This window comes from Xenopus laevis, chromosome 3S (assembly GCF_017654675.1).
Source record: "Xenopus laevis strain J_2021 chromosome 3S, Xenopus_laevis_v10.1, whole genome shotgun sequence".
Lineage (NCBI taxonomy): Eukaryota > Metazoa > Chordata > Amphibia > Anura > Pipidae > Xenopus > Xenopus laevis.
Window position 1 is genome coordinate 60,927,127 of NC_054376.1, and position 24,571 is coordinate 60,951,697.

Sequence of the window (24,571 nt, forward strand, 5' to 3'; positions counted from 1 at the left end):
AAGCATTACTGCTTTTTAACTTTGTGCTTACCATTTCTCCAATAGTCCCGCTGTTGTGTGATAGCCAGAGCTAGGACAATACTACTTGGCCTGTCCTCAAAGTTGTTCACTGCTCCCTACTGCCCCCCCCCACTAGACTTCTACTTTCATATACCTGCCTCTGCTGCCTACCCCTAGCTCCAACACTGGTGATAATCCCCTAACAAGGAGCCAGAATTACCTGTAGCCTAATCAGATAAATGTGACTGTAAATTTCCATAGGAGAGGCACCTTCCTAGGTTTCCTCATATTCATTACACAGAGTACCTAAAAAAACTGTTAGCATAGATATGCTTACGTACTTTAATACCTTTAATAAAAGCATCACATAAACTCCAAATAAAATCGTCAAATTTATTTTTTTTCCTTTTTCTTTTGTTAGCAAAGAAATTTAAATGAGAAATGTTTAGGGTAAGAGAATGTATGGAACTGGGAGTGGGCAGGCACAGACAAAGATTTACCTTAATTCATGTAAATGTCATGATACATTGCACCTTTCCACAAAAAACAATATCTTACTGACTCAATATCGTCATGACATCGTTCATAACAGAGCTTCTTGTTCCATGTGAGAGTGGGCCTCTTGTGCACGCAAACAACACCCTCATACTTTGCAAAGAGTGTAGCAGATCCAGTGACCCTATTCTCTTTATCCCAGTGGGGGCAGAATTCTCCCCTAATTTAAATGTGATCCTTAAGTTTTAAGTTTTCACCTCTCAACCGCTGTATACTTGGGTCCCTATGACACGCATGATTTCCTTCTGAATTTTGGGGTCCTGAGTGTTAATGTTGGCATCCCCCACCTGTCCATCTTCATACCTATTTTCAAAAAGGAGTTATTAGAATTAGTGGCATGGAAAAATGATGATGTAATGAACAAATAAAAAGAAATGAGGAGTAAGGAGATAGTCCAGAAATCCAAAAAGAATGTAAATTGTGTAATTATTAAATGGCTTTTATAGAAGGAGAAGAGAGGAGTTCCTCGTATATTTCACACTTTAATTAGAATGTTTAAAATGACTTCAATTTCCAATTCATTAACTAAGCCACATTAATCACCTTAAAATCATATATTTAACTCTTTGATTTTATACTGGTTTATTGATTAAAAATCAATAAACTAATGCTACAAGATGAATTGATAATCGACAATTCATTAAAACTCTTGCTTGAATTTATGAAATGAGTTGGAAAAGGAAAATATGAGAGGTGGAGCTGTCCAAGAGAAACTGTCTCAATTTTTTCTGACTAAGGGACACCACAAAGGCAAAGTATCCCAGGCTGTGGTCTCAAGATTACCTTATACTGTCATTTTAAAAGAACTAAACTTCCTATAAAACCATTTCATTTCATGAATTCAAGCAAAAGTTTTAATTAATTGTCAATATCAATTCATCTTGTAGCATTAATTTATTGATTTTTATCATTCACTAATTAACAACTTCTATAATGAACTAATTTTGAGTTTATGGTAATTTTTATACATAATAGAATACTTTTTTATAAGCACATTGCACTTTTCTTATTTTTCTAATAAGAAACCAGTATAAAATCAAAGAGTTAACTGAATGAACTAAGTTTATATGGTCAATAGAATTAATAGAGTTTCCAATCTCGTTAAATTGATTATTTACTGAGGTTACAATTAATTTATTATTCACTATTTATAAGCACTTAAGCACTTTCTTTAAAAGGTTTCTGAATTAATCAATAACTGAAATTAATTGATTGGATATTTATTGGGTATTACATTATACTGATCATGAACATTTAATGAATTTTGGTGAATTGATTTTAAGACGATTAATGTGGCTTAGTTAATGAATTGGCAATTGGAGTAATTTTAAACATTCTAATTTAAGTGTGAAATATACGGGGTACTCTTTTTCTTCTATAAAATCAAATTTATACTGACATTGTCAGACCCCTGTATAATTTCTACTAGCTAAGTCATGTTACAGTTTTTCCTCTCTTTTCTCTAAATTTCCTAAACAAATTATTATATGGCACCAACAAAATGTAATGGATGTCAGAATTTGAATCTTGGTAAATAAAAGAAACAACTAGTTGAATGTATTGTAAAATGGTGAGGTACAAATATTTAGGTTGTGGCTTTGTAGCTGCTATACAATTTGAGGTGGTATGGTATGCTAGAAGTTGTATTTCAGTAACTGCTTGAAAGGCACTGGCTGAAGATCCAGCTAATTTGAAGGATGTGGATCAGTAAAAGTCAGTATACATGGTGCAGTAGTGAGGCCATATCTGCATTTAGCCATTTAGGTTACTCACACGAAGAAGAATCTTGTGCAGACGTGGTCAGACACTGGACAGACCCAGATATTTCCATGCTTCTGCAAATCCTTTGACGTGATCACTAGCATTAAAGTAAGTGATATTTTAGCTTTATAACATATAAGGTGGTAAAACATTACCATCATATTGAAAATGTTTTAAAGGATACTAAAGACTTTTATTTTAAAATCCCCTAAACACTCATTTAAAAGCGTTTTTTTTACCTTTTTTTAAACAAAACTAGGATTGACTTAGCATAAAATAGCCTCATTACTTCCAAAAAAAAATCCCACATGCATGCTTATAGGATAAAAAGTATAATTTTATTAAATCATTTTTAAAATATCAAACACTCCTCACATGGAGCATAACGCGATTCATGCTTACCTCGCTCTTAGTCATAGGCAATCTCTGATATGTCAATTGTTTTCTAATACTTAAATACCATCTCTTATAGACACTCCCAAAATTAACAGCCACTCACAATCCAACACATTTGTTTTACATATCATTAATTAGAGCCTTGCCTATTGGCTCAATTGTTTAGAAACACATAGTAATATATATGATATACATTCCATTTTACGGGGTACAAGTTAAATTTGAATTTAAGTTATACAATATAAATAATTGATAAATATAATTATCCATAACAAGTAACATCAAAGGTAAAATTTAAACCTAGTGGAAGCCTAGTCTGTAGGTAAAAAATCCAATAAACCTCTCTTCTACGCAGTTTAGTCAAAATGTCTCCTCCCCTAATTCCAGTCTTAAAGGAATTGTTAGTGTAAAAATAAAAACTGGGTAAATAGGCTGTGCAAAATAAAAAATGTTTCTAATAGAGTTAGTTAGGCAAAAATTTAATGTATAAAGGCTGGAGTGACTGGATGTGTAACATAATAGCCAGAGCACTACTTCCTGTTTTTCAGCTCTCTTGGTTTACACTGACTGGTTACCCTGGTTACCAGGCAGTAACCAATCAGAGACTTGAGGGGGGCCACATGGGTCATATCTGTTGCTTTTGAATCTGAGCTGAATGCTGAGGATCAATTACAAACTCACTGAACAGATATGTCCCATGTGGCCCCCCTTCAAGTCGCCGACTTACTCAGAGTTATAGAGCTGAAAAGCAGGAAGTAGTGTTCTGGCTATTATGTTAGACATCCAGTCACTCCAGCCTTTATACATTACATTTATGGCTAACTAACTATATTAGAAACATTTTATATTTAGCACAGCCTATCTATTTACCTACTTTTTATTTTCACACTAAACTGTTCCTTTAATCTGTTCTATCCCCTGTATAGAGAAATATTTCAAGTTACATTCCATAAAATGTCTAGTGACATTGGTTTTACTGCTTTACATAGTATTCCTGACTTGGTTAATGTGTTCCCTGATGCGTTTTTTAAGGGATCTTGTAGTACATTCCACATATTGTTTATTACATTTAGTACATGTAATTAAATAGATTACTCCTTTACTACAACAGTTAATATATTGTTTGATTTTATATGTTTTATTGGTCACTGTGGATCTAAATTCTTAGATATTTGTTATGCAGCAATTCTTGCCTCATCTAAAGCATCCTTTATATTTCAGAAACTCAGTATGTCTATTTTGTTTCTCCTTATATAAACTCGGGGACAATAAGTCACCCAGGGTGTGTGCCCGTCTGGCTACCCCACTCACTCCCTGACCCAGAGTGTCAAAGAAATCATTGTCTGTATACAGAATTGGCAAGGATTTCTTTACAACTTTACTTTACGACAATTTTTTTATACTGTTTACTGTATCTTGTAATAAAGAGTATTATATATTTAAGTTGTAAAGAAATTCTTGCCAATAGGCTCTAATTAATGCCAATAGGCTCTAATTAATGATATATACAACAAATGTGTTGGATTGTGACTGGCTTTTAATTTTGGGAGGGTCTATAAGAGATGGTATTTAAGTATTAGAAAACAAATGACATATCAGAGATTGCCTATGACTAAGTGCTAGGTAATCATGAAACGCATTAGGCTCCATGTGGGGAGTGTTTGATATTTTAAAAATGATTTAATAAAATTATACTTTTTATCCTATAAGCATGCATGTGGGATTTTTTTTGGAAGTAATGATGTAATAAAAATGTACCTTAAAATGAGTTAAAGGAGAAGGAAAGGCACTCTTTACTTGGGGGTGATTGTATTTACTTACCTGACACTCCGGGCCGGTGCTCCTATGAGCAGAAAACTGCACCAGCCCGGGGGTTCTTCCAGTGAAGAAGAAATATAAAAACTCATTGTGACTGCATTTCTGTTATTGATTTAACTGTTTCATAAATATTTGTGGAACTTAAAAGGCTAAAATATAAAGCACTTTATCTCTATTCATCTTAACTATGTTTGATTCAGTGGCAAGTTACAAACACAGGAATTTCAAACTAAAGGAGGTTCAAACTAGGTCAAAAGTTTGTTCTAAACACTAATTTTATTTTTATTTTATTTATTTTGTATTCCTGTTTTGATCTGTAACTGGGATAATGAGTGCTAGCAAGATTAAAGGTCTGACTCAGTGCACAGTCTGCCATATGTATGCAGATTTGGAACAAGAGATCCAAAATGCTTACCTCTGTGGTGGTTGTGAGCAAATTGCCACTTTGAAGGCTCGAGTTAGAGCATTAGAGCAACAAATTGCAACACTGCCGTCGATTGACAATCTTGAAAGGAGTCTCTTGCTCACTGAGCAGGACCTAACGGGGTCAGATAGTTTTGGGGGAACAGAACAGCAGCAGGATGTTGAGGCAGCTAGCTGGGTGACAGTTAGAAAATCTAAGGTGGGCAAAAGGAAAATGGAGGCTGATCCGGAGCTTATACATCGCAACAAATTTGCCAGATTGTGTGATGATGATGGGAGTATGAACTCTGGATTGGCAATTCTAGATGGGGCTGATCTCTCTAACAGCCGAGAGACCAGTTTCTCTAGTAGTGGTGGGGAGGAGAGTAGAGTCAGGCCTAAGCAGATTGTGGTTGTAGGGAGGGGACCAGGCCCGGACTGGCAATCTGTGGGTTCTGGCAAATGCCAGAGGGGCTGCTATAAGGTCCCATAGAAAGTCAGTATTTAGTGGGCTGGTGGGGCCTGTTTGGGCCTCTATGTAGGCTGATTGGGCCTCTGTGTACCTGAAATGCCAGGGCCTATTTTAATTCTCAGTCCGGACCTGTAGGGGACTGATTATTAGGAAAGTGGATAGGGTAATTTGTCATCTGGATCGCTACAAGCGAACAGTTTGCTGTGTACCTGGTGCCAGGGTTCGGCATGTGGTTGATCATAGAGACAAATTATTGGGTGGGCTGGGCATGACCCAGCTGTCTTAGTGCATATCGGAACTAATGACAAAATAAATGGTAGATGGAAGACCTTAAAAAAAGAGTGATTTCAGGGATCTAGGCTCTAAGATCAAGGAAAGGTCTTCCAATGTCATCTTTTCTGAAATTTTGCACGTGCATGTGTAGGAAAACAGCAGAAGTTTAGGGAGCTAAATGAGTGGCTCAAGTCTTGGTGTAGGAAGGAAGGGTTTGGGTTCCTAGAGCACTGGGCTGATTTTTCATTGGGGTACAACCTATACAGTCGTGACGGTTTGCACCTCAATGGAAGGGGGTCCACGGTTCTAGGGGAAAGAATGGCTAAGAGGTTGGAGGAGTGTTTAAACTAGGCAAGGGGGGGTGGATGAGATAAAGAATTATGGGGAAGCTAGGGTAGACGGGGCAGTGGGATTAGTAAGGGGTCATGGGGGAGGAGTGAGGGGGCATACAGTTTACCAGCTAAGGAGGTCTCTCTGTTACAAGGAAAACAGAATAATACTAACTTAACATATAATTCTCCACTAAGTAATGCAAATTTCAAAAGTAAAAGTAGTAACCTCCGCTGTATGCTGGCAAATGCACAGAGTTTGTCAGGTAAAATGGGAGACCTAGAATTAATTGCATGCTTTAAAAATTATGATATAATTGGTATCACTGAGACATGGTGGGATGAATCATGTGACTGGATTGTGAATTTAAATGGTTACACCCTTTTTAGGAGGGACAGAGGGATTAAAAAGGGTGGAGGAGTGTGTTTGTATGTGAAGCCTGAATTAAAACCATGCACTAAAGAAATAACAATAGCTGGCACTGGTGAGGGTGTAGAATCCCTCTGGGTAGAGATTTTGACTGGGCAAAAGGTTACAAAAAGAATTAACATTGGTGTATGCTATAAACCACCTCGTATAAGTGTCGAGTATGAAGCCCAGCTACTCTTGCAGATACAAGCAGCTTCACAGCTGGGTCATGTTGTTGCTATGGGTGACTTCAATTATCCAGACATTGACTGGGGTAATGGAGTTGCTAAGACAGAAAAAGCTAGTAGGTTTGTAAATATGCTGAATGACAACTTTTTATTCCAGCTCGTTCAAGAACATACTAGGAATAACTCTCTTTTGGACCTTGTAATAACTAATAATACTGAACTCATCTCTAACATTTGTGTGGGTGAGCATTGAGGGATCATGGTCTCCTTTGAGATACTGTTGCAGAAGCAATTCTATAAGGGAGTAACTAAAACACTAAATTTCAGACGTACAAACTTTGACAGTATAAGGGCATCTCTGCAACATATTAAGTGGGAAATGCTTTTCACAGGGTTAAACACAGAACAAAAATGGGAAGTCTTTAAAATGCTGCTTGATAAATATACTTGTCAGTATATTCCATTTGTAAGCAAGGAACGTCCTTGCAAAGCAAAACCTTTTTGGTTCAATAGAAGCGTTGGTGTTGAGGTGGGCTTTCAACTTAGCTGGGACAGCCGAATCATTTATAAGGTACAAGGAGGCCAATAAATCATGCAAAGAAGCTATAATGCAAGCTAAAATTGATATAGCAAAGGATATTACAGCAAGCAGTAAAATAAATCCAAAATTATTTTTTAAATATGTTAATAGTAAAAAAATGAAGCAGGAAGGGGTGGGACCCTAACTATCAGAGGGGGGTCAGCTGGTTGATGAAAACAAAATAAAAGCGCAGATTCTGAACTCATATTTTTCATCTGTCTACACAAATGAGGAACCAGTAAGTGAAGGTTTCCTTCTTAATAGTCCCAATTCTAGTAATACAGCTAATGATGCATGGTTCACACATGAGGAAATTCAAAAGAGACTAGAACATGTTAAGATTAACAAAGGTCCGGGGCCAGATGGTATTCATCCCAGGGTACTTAGCGAGCTTTGCACGGTGATTGCCAAACCTCTTTACTTAATTTTTCAGGATTCATTGAGATCTGGCATAGTGCCGAGAGACTGGCGAATTGCTAATGTGGTGCCTCTATTCAAAAAAGGATCCCGTTCTCAGCCTCAAAACTATAGGCCAGGTAGTCTGACGTCAGTGGTAGGAAAGCTTTTCGAAGTGTTAATAAAGGATAAGATACTGGACTTCATAGCAAATCATAATACTATGAGTTTGTGCCAGCATGGTTTTATGCATAATAGATCTTGCCAGACTAACTTAATTTCTTTTTATGAGAAGGTAAGTAGAGACCTCGATTCTGGGATGGCAGTGGATGTGATTTACTTAGACTTTGCTAAAGCATTTGATTTAGTGCCACACAAAAGGTTACTGGTTAAATTAAGGAATGTTGGCCTGGAACATAGTATTTGTACCTGGATAGAGAACTGGCTAAAAGATAGACTACAAAGAGTGGTGGTAAATGGAACATTTTCTAATTGGACCGCAGGGCTCTGTACTAGGTCCCTTGCTTTTCAACTTGTTTATTAATGACCTGGAGGTGGGCGTTGAAAGTACTGTTTCTATTTTTGCAGATGATACTAAATTGTGCAGAACTATAGGTTCCATGCAGGATGCTGCCACTTTGCAGAGTGATTTGTCTAAATTGGAAAACTGGGCAGCAAACTGGAAAATGAGGTATAATGTTGATAAATTCAAGGTTATACACTTTGGCAAAAATAATATAAATGCAAGTTATATATACTAAATGGCAGTGTGTTTCGTTAAATGAGAAGGATCTAGGGGTTTTTGTAGATAAGTTGTCTAATTCTGGGCAGGGTCATTCTGTGGCTACTAAAGCAAATAAAGTTCTGTCTTGCATAAAAAAGGGCATTAACTCAAGGGATGAAACATTTATTATGACCCTTTATATGTCCCTAGTGAGGTCTCATCTGGAGTATGCAGTGCAGTTTTGGACTCCGGTCCTTAAGAGGGATATAAATGAGCTGGAGAGAGTGCAGAGACGTGCAACTAAATTGGTTAGAGGATTGGAAGACTTGGGGGGCAGATTTACTAAGCTCGAGTGAATTTTCAAAGTTAAAAAACTTCGAATTTCGAAGTAAATTTTTGGGTACTTCGACCATCGAATAGGCTATATTCGACCATTTGACTTCGATTCGAATGATTCGAAGTAAAAATCGTTTGAATATTCGACCATTCGATAATCGAAGTACTGTCTCTTTAAAAAAAACTTTGACTTCATACTTCGCCAAATTAAAGCTGCCGAAGTGCAATGTTAGCCTATGGGGACCTTCCACAGCACTTTTCTAAGTCTTTGCACATCGAAAAGAAATCCTTCGATCGATGATGAAAATAGTTAGACTCGTTCGATTCAAACTATTTAATCGTTCGATCGAATGATTTCTATTCGATCGTTCGATTGATGGAATAAGCTAAAAAACCCTCGTCTTTGATATACGAAGTTGAAGAATTTTAATTTGAGGGTCGAATTTCAACGTTTAACTTCGAAATTCGACCCTTAGTAAATCTGGCCCTTAAATTATGAGGGTAGACTGTCAAGGTTGGGGTTGTTTTCTCTGGAAAAATGGCGCTTGCGAGGGGACATGATTACACTTTACAAGTAAATTAGAGGACATTATAGACAAATAACCGGGGACCTTTTTACCCATAAAGTGGATCAAGTACCAGAGGCCACCCCTTTAGACTAGAAGAAAAGAACTTTCATTTGGAGCAACGTAGGTGGTTCTTCAGTCAGGACAGTGAGGTTGTGGAATGCACTGCCGGGTGATGTTGTGATGGCTGATTCAGTTAATGCCTTTAAGAATGGCTTGGATGATTTTTTGGACAGACATAATATCAAAGGCTATTGTGATACTAAACTCTATAGTTAGTATAGGTATGGGTATATAGAATTTAATTAAAAGTAGGGAGGGGTGTGTGTATGGATGCTGGGTTTTCATTTGGAGGGGTTGGACTTGATGGACTTTGTCTTTTTTCAACCCAATTTAACTATGTAACTATGTAAGTGTTGTACTTTATAATTGTACCAATTTAATAGCTATTACATAAAAGTCTCAAAAAGCCAGCTTTTTCACTTATGCATATGCATCTGCCTCGGCCTGAAGAAAGAAATGGAAGAAGATTGGGCAAATGAGCTTCTACAGAAATACCCTGGGCCAGTGAAGTTTTGGCACCCCCTAGTGATTATACATTTCCTTTTCTTTTAAATTCCTATTTTAATTGTGTAATGATGTTAAAGGCAGATAAAGTAATTTACACATATTACCTTCACACAGTGCAATGCAGTTCAGATTCCTGCTCTGCAGGAAACGAGATTGGAGACATCGAGTCTATAAAGTAAGAAAACTGGTTATTAGAGAAAATTCGCCAACGCTGGCTTTGCGCACATCGCCAGGCGTAAATTCGCCTGGACAACGCTAATTCACGAAGATCCGAAGTTGCGCACAGGGTACCGAATGCTGGCGAAATTACGCTCAGCAGTTTGAAGTTACGCTAGCGTTGGCTAGTTAGCATACGACGTGCAGTTAAAGTACAATGGGCGTATATGCTGCATTACACTACACAAGGCCAGGGAACCTTAAATTCCCTACACATGTGTCCACAGTATAGTTTAGGTGCCATATGTTATCAAATGTAGGGGGGAAGGAGGGTACCCCCCAAAAAAATTTACGATCTTTTTCAGTCTATTACCCTATAGGAAAAAACACTAGCGTTTTTTGGGACTTTTTTTTGAGGAACTCCTATCTACTCTATTGTACTTCGCCTGGTCTGAGGTGGCGAAGGCAAGTCTGGCAATAGAGGTAACAGTCAGTAAAATCAAAAACTTAATGAATTTGCGTAGTAACGCTCTTTCGCCAGACCAAAAATTCGCCTGTCGTTAAAGTGCGAAGTTGCGCCAGAGAGTCTATCTCCTTGACGAAATTACACCCGCTACTGTTAGTAAATCGGCAAAGTGCTGAAATGACGCCACGCTGGCAAATTTTTGTGTCTCAGAATTGTTACAAAGTATCTTATTTGCACCTGTTAGATGTTCTTTGCTCTCTGCTAAAAGCCAATTAAGTGAGAAACTTTGTTTCTTTTTCTGGCTTTTCAGAGCAGACAAAAAATAGGGACTTTCCACTACAAATGAGGGACTGCAGGTTGAGCTGTCAAAAGAGGGACTCTCCCGCCAAAAAAGGGACAGTTGGGACGTATGGAATTATAAGTCTCAAAGGACAGCACCACTTGCCATTAAGCTACCTCGTAGCTACCCCTGTGCAAAGATATCCAGTCTATGTATAATATTAAATCATCAAAAATCATCACCAAGGGTCTTGCAAAGTGAAAAAAACTGATTTTATTATTGCATAGTATGTATCACCGACTCACGGTTCAGAAAGGTAGGGACCGAAACGTTACTGATACATACTATGCGATTACACAATCAGTTTTTCTTTCTTTGCAAGACCCTTTGTGCTGATTTTTTATTTACTATAATATATATACTCACAGTCCAGTGAGTATCCGCACTCCAAGGCAAACACTGTTGCGGCCTGTATAGCAGGTGTGCACGGTTAGAGTATATATAACATTATATTCAAGAAAACCGGCACTCCCGTGTAAAAATTCTCATTTATTTCTGTTGTACCAATGTATATACCAATGTATATATTTGTGTTTATCAAGTATATATATTTATATACCCTGATACACTGTACTAATTTTGGCATGTTTAAAAATGCTGGTTACAAATATGCATCATCTGCTAGTATTCCTTTCCCCTCTTTTCTTCTTTATTTCCCTCTATATACTTTGGGCCAGATTCAATTCAGTGAGTTTTCTCACTCACTCTCAAAGTTATCTCATGGCCTTATCACGTGAAAATGTATGGACAAGATTCAATTCGAGGAGAAAAAACTTTTCTCCAATTTCAGTTGCAATTTTTTCCATAGACTTTAAAAGAGTTTTTCTGAATTAAATTGCATGTCAAATTGAATCCTGTCCATGAGTTTTCTAGTGATAACCCTTTTTATCACTGAATTGAATCTAGCACTTTATTGGAACATTTAAATAATTTTTGAAACCATAATGTGAAAACATCATGTGTGGCTCATCCCTAAATTAGGACCAGTGAACAGTAAAGAAAAATGGAAGTAAACTGAAGAGAAAACTGAGGGTAATGAAGGATACCCAGTCGGATACCTGTGGGATGGTATTCATTCGGTTGTATCTCTGTACCAACTCATCCTTGGACGGCATCCGATGTTGCCCCTTTCCCATACCTAGGGGTAGACACAGTATTAGAGATTTGAATTACACAATATAGCTATTCCAATTATTGTAACAGGCTATTGAAGACAGACCCATTGCAGACACAGTTGTATACTGTTCTTTGGGACAGGTGCTTCACAATAGACAAGGAAGTAGTTAAAAGTACTGCTTGTAATAGAGAAACCAAATAAGTCTAAATAGGGGAAGATCGATTTTATTTTGGTGGCTGCTATGGAATTTTAAAAGCTTTACTTATCCTTTAATAAAATAATCCTCCAGCACAGCTTTGCACTGCTTAGTTTGCCTATGAAACAGCAAAATGCTATCATACAATTAAATACCTGTAACTATCCAGCGCAGGTTCTATTTCTTCTCTAAAAGCGATTACCCAAGGCCATCTCATGTGTGGTTCAGTAGGCATTAATATGATATAATACAATATGGAGGAAATGACAAAATCCGCAAAGAGAACAAATTTGCAAATAAAAACTTGCATGTTGCAGTGTAATAGTCTTCATTAGACTTTTATTGCAAAATTTAAGATGTGTTTGAAGGTGGTGTAAACTTTAGGAGAAAATGTAACAACTTTTTCATTAAGAACTTTTAGTAAATACACTGCGCACTATTGCAAACTATTACATTTTCAATCGTTATCCTACTTAGGGTTGCCACCTGTCCGGATTTGACGTGGAAAGCCTGTGCCAATTTCCTTGATTTGCACGGTGATCTGCCAATCGCCGATAGCCTCTTCATAGCCCTGCCCACTGATATCACGGACACTCCCATCTATGTCACAGCCCCACCCCCTGATGTCATGGCCCCACCTCCTGCCCAGTCTCCACTGTTTCAAAAGGTGGCAACCCTAATCCTACTGTCGTGTGAGGGGCAAAATGTTTGCAAAGGCAAAATTATGTAATTTGTGAAAATGTATTCACATTCTGAATAAATTTCAAGCAATTTTCCAGTTAGAGACCAATATTAAATATGTGTTTCTGTGCATTTACACCTTTCCTTTTAACTAAAAGTGGGATTGCTTTATGTAAAACCTTTCATGTAGTGATTAGTTTTATTTCCTGGTATATTTAAATGCTTATATTTGGTAAATGACTATGTCTTCTTTCTCTACACTGGTCTTTTTGTAGTATTTATTTGAATTCCTGTTAAAAATAAATAGATTAACAAACCTTACAGTGTGATTACTTATTTTAAGAATGTATGTGGTCAAACAGTGCTACTAAATAATAAAGTCAATTTTAAATATAAAAGGCAAACAGAATTTTCCAGTAAAAGCTTTCCTAATCTTGTTTTAGTAACAGCTTAATAGGAGATTAAAGTCCATTCACCATAAATGATGTAATAAACTGCCACCAACCATTTGAAACATGACTGTGTCTGCAAGCTTGTGGGTGTACATTTGTATATATGTGTGTGGGGGTGTATATATATATATATATATATATATATATATATATATATATATATATATACAAAGTTTGTACAGTGAACGCACTCCTCCCGGTTCAGATTCTGTTGATGGTGGTGCGTTGGTCAAAATTCCATGTTACAATTCAGTAAATGGACCCGCACTCATTCTTAAAGGTGAAATAAATGTGCTTTTATTCACAGGTTCATTTCCAACGTTTCGGTCCTCTCTGGGACCTTTTTCAAGGATAAATGACATGTGTACAAGTGATTCCTTAAATGCAGTTCAAAATTGGCGCCAAGTGTGACGTCATGACTCAAAAAAAACCTTTACAAGCAGTTAAAAACATTTTTACAGATGTGAATGTAATTTAAATACATACTTTTCACCACTGGGTGTCGCTGTTGTGTCAGCTGAAGTTGTGCTCAAATAAAGTGAAACAAAAGTGTCCAATATATGTATCCATTCCAGTAAAGTCCATGTTATCTGTAAATTTATACAAATGTATCATTCTGTTGCCAAAATGACTTGCAAAAGATCTCTTGCAAGTCATTTTGGCAACAGAATGATACATTTGTATAAATTTACAGATAACATGGACTTTACTGGAATGGATACATATATTGGACACTTTTGTTTCACTTTATTTGAGCACAACTTCAGCTGACACAACAGCGACACCCAGTGGTGAAAAGTATGTATTTAAATTACATTCACATCTGTAAAAATGTTTTTAACTGCTTGTAAAGGTTTTTTTTGAGTCATGACGTCACACTTGGCGCCAATTTTGAACTGCATTTAAGGAATCACTTGTACACATGTCATATATCCTTGAAAAAGGTCCCAGAGAGGACCGAAACGTTGGAAATGAACCTGTGAATAAAAGCACATTTATTTCACCTTTAAGAATGAGTGCGGGTCCATTTACTGAATTATATATATATATATATATATATATATATATATATATATATATATATATATATAGTGCTTCATTTATCCAAACGTACTCTACAATTTGAAAATGAAAGATAAGTGAAAGGTACAGCATATTCACTAACCTGAGTATCCAAAAGATATACTGGAGATGGGGCTCAGGTAGATACCCTTTCCATATGCGGCTCCATGCAGCTGAGGCGATGCAGAGAATTTCATGCAGGTATTAAAACTGCAATGCTCCAAATTTAATATTTATAATCTATGCTGTACCTAATGGCTACTCCTAAATAGTACAATTCTTTCTTTACTCATAGACGCAGCTTGCTACACAAGCAATGATAGCTGGTTGTTGCATGACTTTCTGTTCAGACACAACTGGACTGAGGCAGATATCATTCAGATACAGTATTTATCCCATTTTCGCCCATTCAACTAATAAGTCCTATTGTTTAGTAATATATTGAAAGCTCAGTTGTAAAGCAGTGCACAGAGACAGAATGGATAACAGGAGAAATATATGCCAGTATAAACCATATATTCCATATATAAATATAGTGGAACCTCAATTTTACATCCCCGAATTCTAAGGTTCCCCTCATTTTACATTGTTGTTTTGTGGTCCCACCTATATATTATGCATAATACATTTCCCTAATTTTACATTTTCCTGGATTTTACACCAGTTTTTCTGGTCCCCTGAAAAATGTAAAATGGGGGTTCTTATGTATTATATGTAACAGTACTGATTTATATTTCAGTTAAATAACTACACATGTCTGGCCCAACAGCAAATTATTTTTAACCTTTACCCAGTGTCAGACTGGCCCACCAGGATAACTCCCGGTGTGCTTAAATGTCAGTGGGCCGTCCTGTTTCTAATCATTTGGCCTGTATCATGGTCATTACCTACTTCTGTATGGGAACAGAGAGGCTAAATAGATAGCATAATAAATTATGTAATAGAAAGAAACGAGACTTGAATAATACAGGTTGAGTGAGGTGAAGAAGAGGCGAAATCGTTTGGAGAGTGGGCCCATGGACTATAGATTTCTGGTGGGCCCCTGGTATCCCAGTCTGACATTGCCTTTACCCACACAGAATCTTCAGGGAGATTACCTATTTTGCCTATTTTGAGATGAAACTGTGTTTCAATGTGGATCCCCACTAAGTCCCTATGGTTCTAGGCTCTAGAAGAATTCTCTGTCACTCTCTATAAGTTCTATAAAAATTTAAAAGTGAACTCTTACTTTCACCCATTGATAAATGTGCCCCTAAACATATCATAGGAATGAATGGAGATTTATGAAATTTCTCTTAAGAAATATGATGAGCTTTGATTCACTCTTTAGTAAATGTGGTCTGATGTACAAGAGATCTCTGCAAAGTGATGCTAATACATTTCGGGTTACCCAGACTGAGACACATGTAGCTTAATCTTTATGCAACTACATTTTTATGCAGAAACACATACTATCATTTAGAATTAAGACAAATAATTTACCTGCAGTTTGGTGTAGGATGCATTCACCAAACCATTCCGAAGGATGGAGTGCCAGTTCTCAATATGAGAGCCGCTGGAAAGATAAAGAATCATCTTCTTTAGTAGAAGGTCTGAGATGATATGAAGTGTAACCTCTCTTTACATCACTTCTTCAATCATATGCCATTATACACTATTGCTTTGCTTCCACCAATCACTTCCTGAAACACATCTAAGAAGTGTGTCCAAGACAACTGTATTCAAACTACAATTGTAAATCTCCCATGGCTTTCAAACTAAGCTGTGATTATGTAGATCAGAAATCTAAAATGCTCTATTAATCATATTAGCCATATAAATTAGCAAGGTTAGATATACAACAACAAGTGCAGTTTTAAGTGAGCACCCTTCTTTCCCTTTAGAATACTGCTATGCTTCTATAGCTGGTACATGGCATTTTTGATTCTATCTATCCAAGTTTCCTGGCACTTTCCAGTAACTTTCTCATACATACTGTATCCTGCAGTTACTTTGCTTTCTCTGGCCTCTTATTGTTATTATCCTTTCACAAAAGTATTTACCCTTTAAATTATTTTCCAACCAAATCCATCTTATTGTCTGTGTCCTACCCTCCCACTACCCAACCAACTTGTTCCCTCTCTCACTGAAAGGCGAATGTGCTTCCGTAGAGTTTCTTGGCAGTTCGAAATCGGGCCTCCTTGGCAGGGGGACTACTGAGCAGCAAAAACTGGTGGGACGTGTGCATGAACTTCAGCTGCTACCAGCGGAGGTATGAGAGAGAGGGGGTAGAAGGGGGAGGTAAAGGGAAGAGACGGTAGGTGGGGAGAAATGGTGTATGAAAAATAAGTAAGTGGATATTAAGAAGAATGTAAATGACATTTGGAGGTGGTATAACGAGAAGAAGTGCAGAGCAAAAATGAAATGTTATAGAAAAATGAATACAAGAGGGAAAATCACATTGTGTAAATGTGTGTATTGGGTAATATAAAAATTTGGTGCGAAAAGGGAAAGGATTTTCAGAGGGAAGAAAAAGAGAAAAGGGAGAGAAAGGAAACATTTATGCAGCATATTAATCCTGTAGAAATACACTGTACTTCTTCAAACGTATAAATAGCACTTATATCTGGTTAGAGTAAAGCTGGCCATAGACACAAAGATAAAGTCGTATGAATCGAAGATTAGTCAGATTCTCAGACCGTGTGAGGATCGCACAACATTTTTCATACCATGGCAATTGGTTGTTTAGTCGATCGGACAGGTTAAAAGATTTCTGTCAGCTAACGATATATATTGCTTATTTGAGGATATCAGTGGGTGATCGTCACTTCTGTTTGTTGGATATAACTTTGGTATGATTGCTGTCTGTTAATTACTGGTAAAATTATTTGTTATTTATACTACTTTATTTAATCTGAATGGTTAGTGGTAGGTCAGTAGATTGCAATGAATGATTGTTCGTTGCACATCTATGGCCAGCTTAACACTTTCTCTCAAACTCAATAGTCTCTTCACTGAATATGGGGCATTCCTCCACATAAAAGATTTGTGTATTTACACTTCCATGTAAAAGCTGCCTAAATTGCACTCACTGAAAATCTATAGTCAAGCCCGCATTTTATAATTTTGGGGGTGTACTATTATGATACATTTATATATCAGATTCTCACAAGTTCAGAGGAATGAATGTATGTGTATTATATGGATGTAGACAGTAGCAGATTGGTTAAACCATTTATTTTGTTTACGTAGCTTGATACTGTATATTTCTACATTTTGCTTTGGAGTTAGTCAGTGGCAAGTGTGACAACAATATTCACACCACACAAGCTATTGATTGGCTGTCATTGAAACTGAGCATAGTTTAGGTGTCTTCAGCAAGGATGTTTGTGCCCATGGACAGCAATGCATCAGTGAAATATATAATTCTGTTTATCACTGTGGCATCACCAAGAGACACTGTATACTAAATAAATATTTTTTTCTTATTTTTTCTTATTTATATAATTACACAACTGTCTTTGCTACATGTACGAATTTTCTAAAAATCCTTCTATAAACATGAAATATGTCTTATTTATCACTAATCAAAAGAATTAAAATACTTACCCTACTGAGGGGTAGTTTAACAATGTGGGATCTGTTACTGGAAATTATCCTACATTGAAAAGTAAAATAAGGATTTAGAATGATGATTACTACATGCTGGCTACAAGAAATTAGCTATTAGAAGAAAACTAGTGTAAGTCGTGTTACTACAAAGGACAACATCCTGCCTGAAGGGTTATTTTACTAAAGTGATATATCAACATCCCACACTGAAGCACAGCAAGGACAAACTAAAAAACTAGACCACTTACTTTCAGTGTTACCTTGTAATTTCTTACCTGGCCACACAGGCTAGCAAGATAGTCAGGAAGGGCTGTCAATTTCCTTTCATAGAGTGGACCATTTTCTATTACAGAATATTTCTTCAATGAGTTTAAGGTGTTTGTCATTGACATGAAGCCACATTTTTTATATATATATATATATATATATATATATATATATATAACAGCATGTGAAGCCGGCACTCACCTTCACCAATAGTCACTGGGGCCGGGTGCTAGCCAGGTAAAGCATACAATCCAAAAAATGAAGGAAGCACTCACGGCAGATTTTTCTTAGTCCTTAGTCTTAGTCTTAGTCCTAAGAAAAATCTGCCGTGAGTGCTTCCTTCATTTTTTGGATTATATATATATATATATATATATATATATATATATATATATATATATATATATATATATACATATACCATAATCCTTTTAGGACCAGTTAGGATTATGGTATAATAATAAAGAAGTGAATTATTTGTACATGGGTGTGCTGGTTCCTTGATGTTCGTGGATATATATATATATATATATATATATATATATATATATATATATATATATATATATATATATATATATATATATATATATATATATATATATATATATATATATATATATATATATATATATATATATATATAATTTAACCGAGCACCCCGTTTATACATTTTGGCCTTGAAGTACGGATACTCATTGGACTGAGCTATAGCTGTCATCTATTGTGGTCGGGTGATGCAAATTGAAGCAGGATATCTACACCACCATACAAAATATAAAAGTTAAACTGCAGCCCATGGCCTCCCACATGAGGTACTTTTTCTGAGTAATTGTCTATAAATGTTGTATTCCTGTGAAAAACGAAACTACCAGCCTTGGCATTTCAGTTACACAGAGGCCCAAACATCCCCCCAAGAGCCCAATATATAGGGGCAAATTCACTAAGATTCGTGGTTGCGCCAGGTGTAACTTTGCCGCACTTTGCCACACTTCGCCAGGCGTAGTTTCGCCAGCGCTCCGCAAATTCACTAAAATCTGAAGTTGCGCTCAGGGGTAGCGTAAGGTTGCGAAGTTGCGCTAGCGTTGATTCGCTAAGCGAAGCAAAGTTACGCTAGCGATGGTTAATTTGCATACGGCGCCAAAATCAAATTTCAATGGAGGAATACGTACAATCACTACAAATGCCTGGGAAACCTTCAAAACATTTTTTTTGCCCTACACATGTGCCCACTGTATAGTTAAGCTGCCATGAGTTAGGAAATGTAGGGGGGAAGGAGGGGAGCCCCAAAAATGTTTTCGATCTTTTTCAACCTATCACCCATAATATAGAAAACACGCCAGCGTTTTTTGGGACTTAGAAAAAATTTGAAAATTTTTGAAGCAATCCCTATCTACTCTATTGCGCTTCGCCTGGTCTGAGGTGGCGAAGGAAGTCTAGCGTAAAAGGTAGCGTTCAGTACAATGCGCGCGTTAGTGAATTTGCGTAGTTACGTCCGTTGCAAAAATTCGCCAGGCGTAAGGGTGCAAAGTAACACTAGCGAATTTACGCCAGCGTTCGTTAGTGAATTTGAGAAGTAACGAAAATGACCAACGCTAGAGAATTGACGCTAGCGTTAGGCGCTTCAGTGCTTAGTGAATTTGTCCCATAGTGTCTATGACAAATTACAGTTTGTCATAGTTGCCATAGCATTTGGCAGATCCCATAGCTTGCCTGTCTGGGCCAGAAAACTACCTTAAAGGGATTCTGTCAAGATTTTTATGATACAGTTTTTATTTCTAAATTACACTGTTTACACTGCAAATAATTCACTCTACAATATAAAATGTTTTTCCTAAACCAGCAAGTGTATTTTTTAGCTGTAATATTGGTGTGTAGGCAGCCATCTCAGGTCATTTTGCCATGTTCTTTCAGAAAGAGCCAACACTTTAGAATGGAACTGCTTTCTGTCAGGCTGTTGTTTCTCCTACTCAATGTAACTGAATGTGTCACAGTAGGACCTGGATTTTTACTATTGAGTGCTGTTCTTAGATCTAACAGACAGCTGTTACCTTGTGTTAGGGAGCTGCTATCTGGTTACCTTCCCATTGTTCTGTTGTTAGACTGCAGGGGGGGGGTTAACATCACTCCATCTTGCAGTACAGCAGTTTATCTGAGAACAAGTCACATGACTGGGGCAGCTGGGAAACTGACAATATGTCTAGCCCCATGTCAGATTTCAAAATTAAATATATAAAAAATCTGTTTGCCCTTTTGAGAAATGAATTTCAGTGCAGAATTAGTGATGGAGCAGGACTATAAACTGATAATTGTGGAAAAAAAAATCATTCCCATGACAGTATCCCTTTAATATGTCTAATCTCTTTAAATTATTAAGAAACATTTTCCTCATAAAATGTGGAATACATACCCAAATGTGAGTATAGTTTTATCAACATTAATAGAATATTATGTATACACTGTTACTATATATGACTTAGCAAAAAAAAACAACAAGTTTTATGGCTTCATATGATATGAAAATGGGATCATAGCATTGCAGTACAAATAAAACAAATGAATAAATCTAGACTTTAGCCGCTACAAGAAATAAATCACTGATAATAGGGAAAAGGTATTTCTCCTGTACTTTAGCTTCAACCAGGAAACTGAAGGCAGTTAAAGGCATTGTGACTGTGAATTTTTCTACCCAGCACACAACATGCTTAAGCAAAGCTGGATTATACTATTGCCTTGGTAGTAGCAGTACACTGTAATGTAGAATAGAATATACCATTGCAGCAAAGGATGGGCCAGTGGGTCAAGTCTATCCATCTGCTTCTTGATTTCCAGATAGGAGCCCTAAAGACAAAATCACATTGTAAGTAAAGTTCATAGTGCCTTCCAGCTTCTAGTTCCAGGCTCTCTTTACCTGGGTCATTTCTCTGATGGACATAACACTGTCTAGTGCTTTCTGTAAGCGCTCATAATTCTTTTTCTGTATTGGAAGAAAGAAAAGACAAAGTGAATTGGAAAAGTCGCTGTAAATGGTGGGCATTATGATGGCCAGAAGTCCCTATACATATCAATACATGCTGATTTATGGGAAAATGTCTATGTGTTTTCTAAGCAAATCCAAGTGACATTTACAGTATGTATTTCCTTAAAAAAGCATACAACTAACATAATCAAAACTTCTTCTCCATACACCTTGATGGTAGGCACTTAGATGCTGTTGGTGCACCTGTAAGACAGTCTATTAGTTTTTAATTGAAATCACTTAGCTAGCAGGCTCCAGACGATTCCCTTCAAAATCTAAGGAGAAGCAATTTTGAATGTTTTGAAGCCCTCTGCATTGCAAAAAGGTACATTTGGAGATAATCATATCATTTTAATATGTCTCTCCTGCATTTATGTTATATTCTGCATAATAACAGTTTTTTATCACCTGTAACTTTAAGGGGCCCATTCACTAAGCCCGAGTGAAGGAAAAGAGGAAAATCGAGGGAAAAAAATTCGAATTTTGAATGTTTTTTTTGGCTACTTCGACCTTCTACTCCGACCTTCAACTTCGAATTGAATGATTCGAACTACAAATTGTTCGAATATTCGACAATTCGATAATCGATGTACTGTCTCTTTAAAAATTTCTTCGACCCCCTAGTTCACCACCTAAAACCTACCGAGGCCAATGTTAGCCTATAGGGAAGGTCCGCCTAAGGCTTGCTAATAATTTTCTGATAGAAGGATAATCCTTCGATCGATGGATTAAAATCCTTCGAATCCTTCGATTCGAAGGATTTAATCGTTCGATCGACAGGCTAACACATTAACCTGTCAATGTGTTAGTGAAGTTCAAGCTCTGCATCAACATTTTATTTTATAAGGAGAAACAGTTTATAGTTACCTTAGGGTTAAAAGCTAGCGTTTTAGGATCATTAGGATCCACCACTGATGGATACGGCTCAAATATAATACTTTTCCTTGGTGATTCAAGTGCAGCTCGACACATTGCAACCAACAAGCCCACTACCTAAAGATTGAATAAAACACCATTTGTTTGGGTATGCATAAGATGGATCTTATTGCATGAGGGTAGAAATATAAATCATATCAAAGAAAGGGTCCCAAAGTAAACTTTATACCTCTGCTCCTGTAGCAACTTCTTCAGCTGCCCCAGACATCACTCCCAGTGTGTAGAATGAGAAGACACAGAGCTCCCGGGTACACACTGCTGGCTGAGGGGCAAAAGATAAGAGCGATAGGAGCATTATGAAATGTAAGACGGAGGGTAAGCAGAAACAGCAAAGAGAAAGGGGAATGAGAATGCAATGGAGGAACTGAACTGAAGCAAACTATTACTAAATTACTTCTAGTTTTATTCAGAATTGTGTTTCATATAAATGGTGCTTAGGCTACTATTGTGAAAACCTTTAAAACTGCATACACCTGCCCTAGCACTATTTCATACATAGCTCTATTGCTAATTAAGTAGCAGGTAGCCCTGTACAATTCTAAATCAACTTCTATTGCTCTGATTGGCTTGTGGGTAGATTTTCATCATAAATATTATTATTCTATGACTGCATATTATTGACACATGCTGCACAAAAGAGGAATGTGACTGACAAGTGCCGATTCTCATTCATGTATATAACTATGTTTGTATTATTGCATACACTTACCTTCAGCATGGAGGCATTCTGGAAGACATGCTGCTCATCACATACTACACAATATTCATTTAGAGTGGGGAGACGCTGCTCTGCATATTTCATTATCTGCAGAAAAAAGAAATCGAGAAAATGGGAACAGGGGACAAAATAAAATGGATTGTGAACAAGGCAATGAGTAGAGTGACAACCTGTTAAACACAATTTAAAAAATATTGCAGCATGTACATCCAAGTGAGATATTTGAAGATGAATATTTTTGCAACATCTGAATGAATGCAGCTTGTTTATTATTACTCTTTTGCACAATAGGAGACATATATATATATATTATATATTTATATCTTCAGACTGTCTTCAGGCTAGGTACCTCCTGGCATTCATGGCAGGAAACTAAGCTTGAGTACAGTTCATTAGATCTGTACAGTTCTCCAGAGCATACCATTAGGATTAAGAATAACATCCAGTACCATAAGAATATGAAAAGAATACTTGAAAATCAGCCTGAAGACACCCAAAACCTCACCTGCACCAGAAAACCATACTCCAAAGTGGGGACCGTTTTACAGTGTCCACTGACCTGTATGGAGGACAAAGGCTATAAATATGTTACATATATATCTGCATGCAAGTACCGGTATGTACCAGTCTCCAGTTTACTCTGCAAGTATTTCTATCTAACAATACAGCAACAGTAGAACTAGAGAGGGGCAAATGTTTACTGTTTAGGTCAGAAAGAGTAAGCTACAGAGGATGCTACTTTATGGAACCCATGGAGACATACAACAAACTTTACACTGCAACCAGGGATGAATACTGCTGTGACTTGCTTAAAGGGGTTTTTCACATTTGAGTTAACTTTTAGAATGATGTAAAGAGTGACATTCTGAGACAATTTGCATTTGGTTTTTATTTTTTATTATTTAGCTTTTTATTCAACTTCTTCAATTTGCCATTTCAGCATTCTGGTTGCTAGGCTCGCAACCTTGCATTTATTTGAATAAGAGACTGGGGTACAAATAGGAGAGGACCGGAATTGAAAGATGAGTAATAAAAGTAGCAATATCAATACTAATTTGTAGCCTTATAGAGCATTTGTTTTTAGATGGGGTCAGTGACCCCCTTTTGAAAGCTGGAATGGGTAAAAAATACAAATAATTATAAAACTATAAAAAATAAATAATGAAGGCCAATTGACAAGTTGCTTAGAATTAGAATTAGTCATTCTATAACATACTGACAGTTAACTTAAAGGTGAACCACTCCTTTCACACAGGCAGACCAAGAATATTGTTTTTCTGATGTCCCAGGAAAATTAGATTGTAGAGTTGCAGCCTCAAAATGAAACATGCCTATCACCTATTTTTACTATTGCAATGTTCCTTGGTCATGGGACTACCAGTTTTTGTATATGTTTACCTTGCTGTTAAAATGAGCTTTGCTGTCTCACATATTGACATCTTTTGTTCTTGTAGTTTTATGTTACCTGGGTTGTAGGGTTGTGACTTCCATATAGCTCAGACTTGGGGTTTCTTAGAGTGCAGGATACTGATCTGTTCATAAGACGAGGACCACGGAGATCTGAACCGGTAAGACCACTCCTAAGATCTGACCCAGTCAGGCCACTCCGAACAACAGAGTCTTGAACTCCTGGAAAACTAGGAGATCTACAAAACAAGAATCGCAGCTACAAATGGCAACAAACAGACTTTGCTGTGAGTGCAAAACACAATAAAATACAGACAAAAAACACCATGTTTTAATAACTCTAATTTGGGTTTATTTATCCTACTTATTTTATCTAACTTCGTGTTCT

General features: G+C 36.8%; 1 protein-coding gene across 4 annotated transcripts in view; it reads right to left on the reverse strand.

The window, feature by feature from the left end:
* Positions 1–379: 379 nt before the first annotated feature.
* Positions 380–24,571, reverse strand: part of parp6.S (poly(ADP-ribose) polymerase family member 6 S homeolog) — a 39,319-nt gene continuing 15,127 nt past the window's right edge. The window contains exons 9-23 of one of the 4 annotated variants that reach the window (XM_041588371.1): positions 24,242–24,422; positions 23,282–23,353; positions 22,768–22,863; positions 22,228–22,320; positions 21,990–22,115; positions 21,015–21,080; positions 20,877–20,944; positions 17,834–17,882; positions 16,372–16,484; positions 15,728–15,800; positions 14,349–14,418; positions 11,796–11,875; positions 9,880–9,943; positions 2,329–2,413; positions 380–858 (exon numbers count right to left, since the gene is read on the reverse strand). In XM_041588371.1, coding sequence (XP_041444305.1) covers positions 756–858; positions 2,329–2,413; positions 9,880–9,943; positions 11,796–11,875; positions 14,349–14,418; positions 15,728–15,800; positions 16,372–16,484; positions 17,834–17,882; positions 20,877–20,944; positions 21,015–21,080; positions 21,990–22,115; positions 22,228–22,320; positions 22,768–22,863; positions 23,282–23,353; positions 24,242–24,422 — 1,339 coding nt within the window. In that variant the 3' untranslated portion in view covers positions 380–755. The remainder of the gene's footprint in view (positions 859–2,328; positions 2,414–9,879; positions 9,944–11,795; positions 11,876–14,348; positions 14,419–15,727; positions 15,801–16,371; positions 16,485–17,833; positions 17,883–20,876; positions 20,945–21,014; positions 21,081–21,989; positions 22,116–22,227; positions 22,321–22,767; positions 22,864–23,281; positions 23,354–24,241; positions 24,423–24,571) is intronic. The other 3 variants (XM_041588373.1, XM_041588372.1, XM_041588374.1) reach the window with 3 other exon arrangements.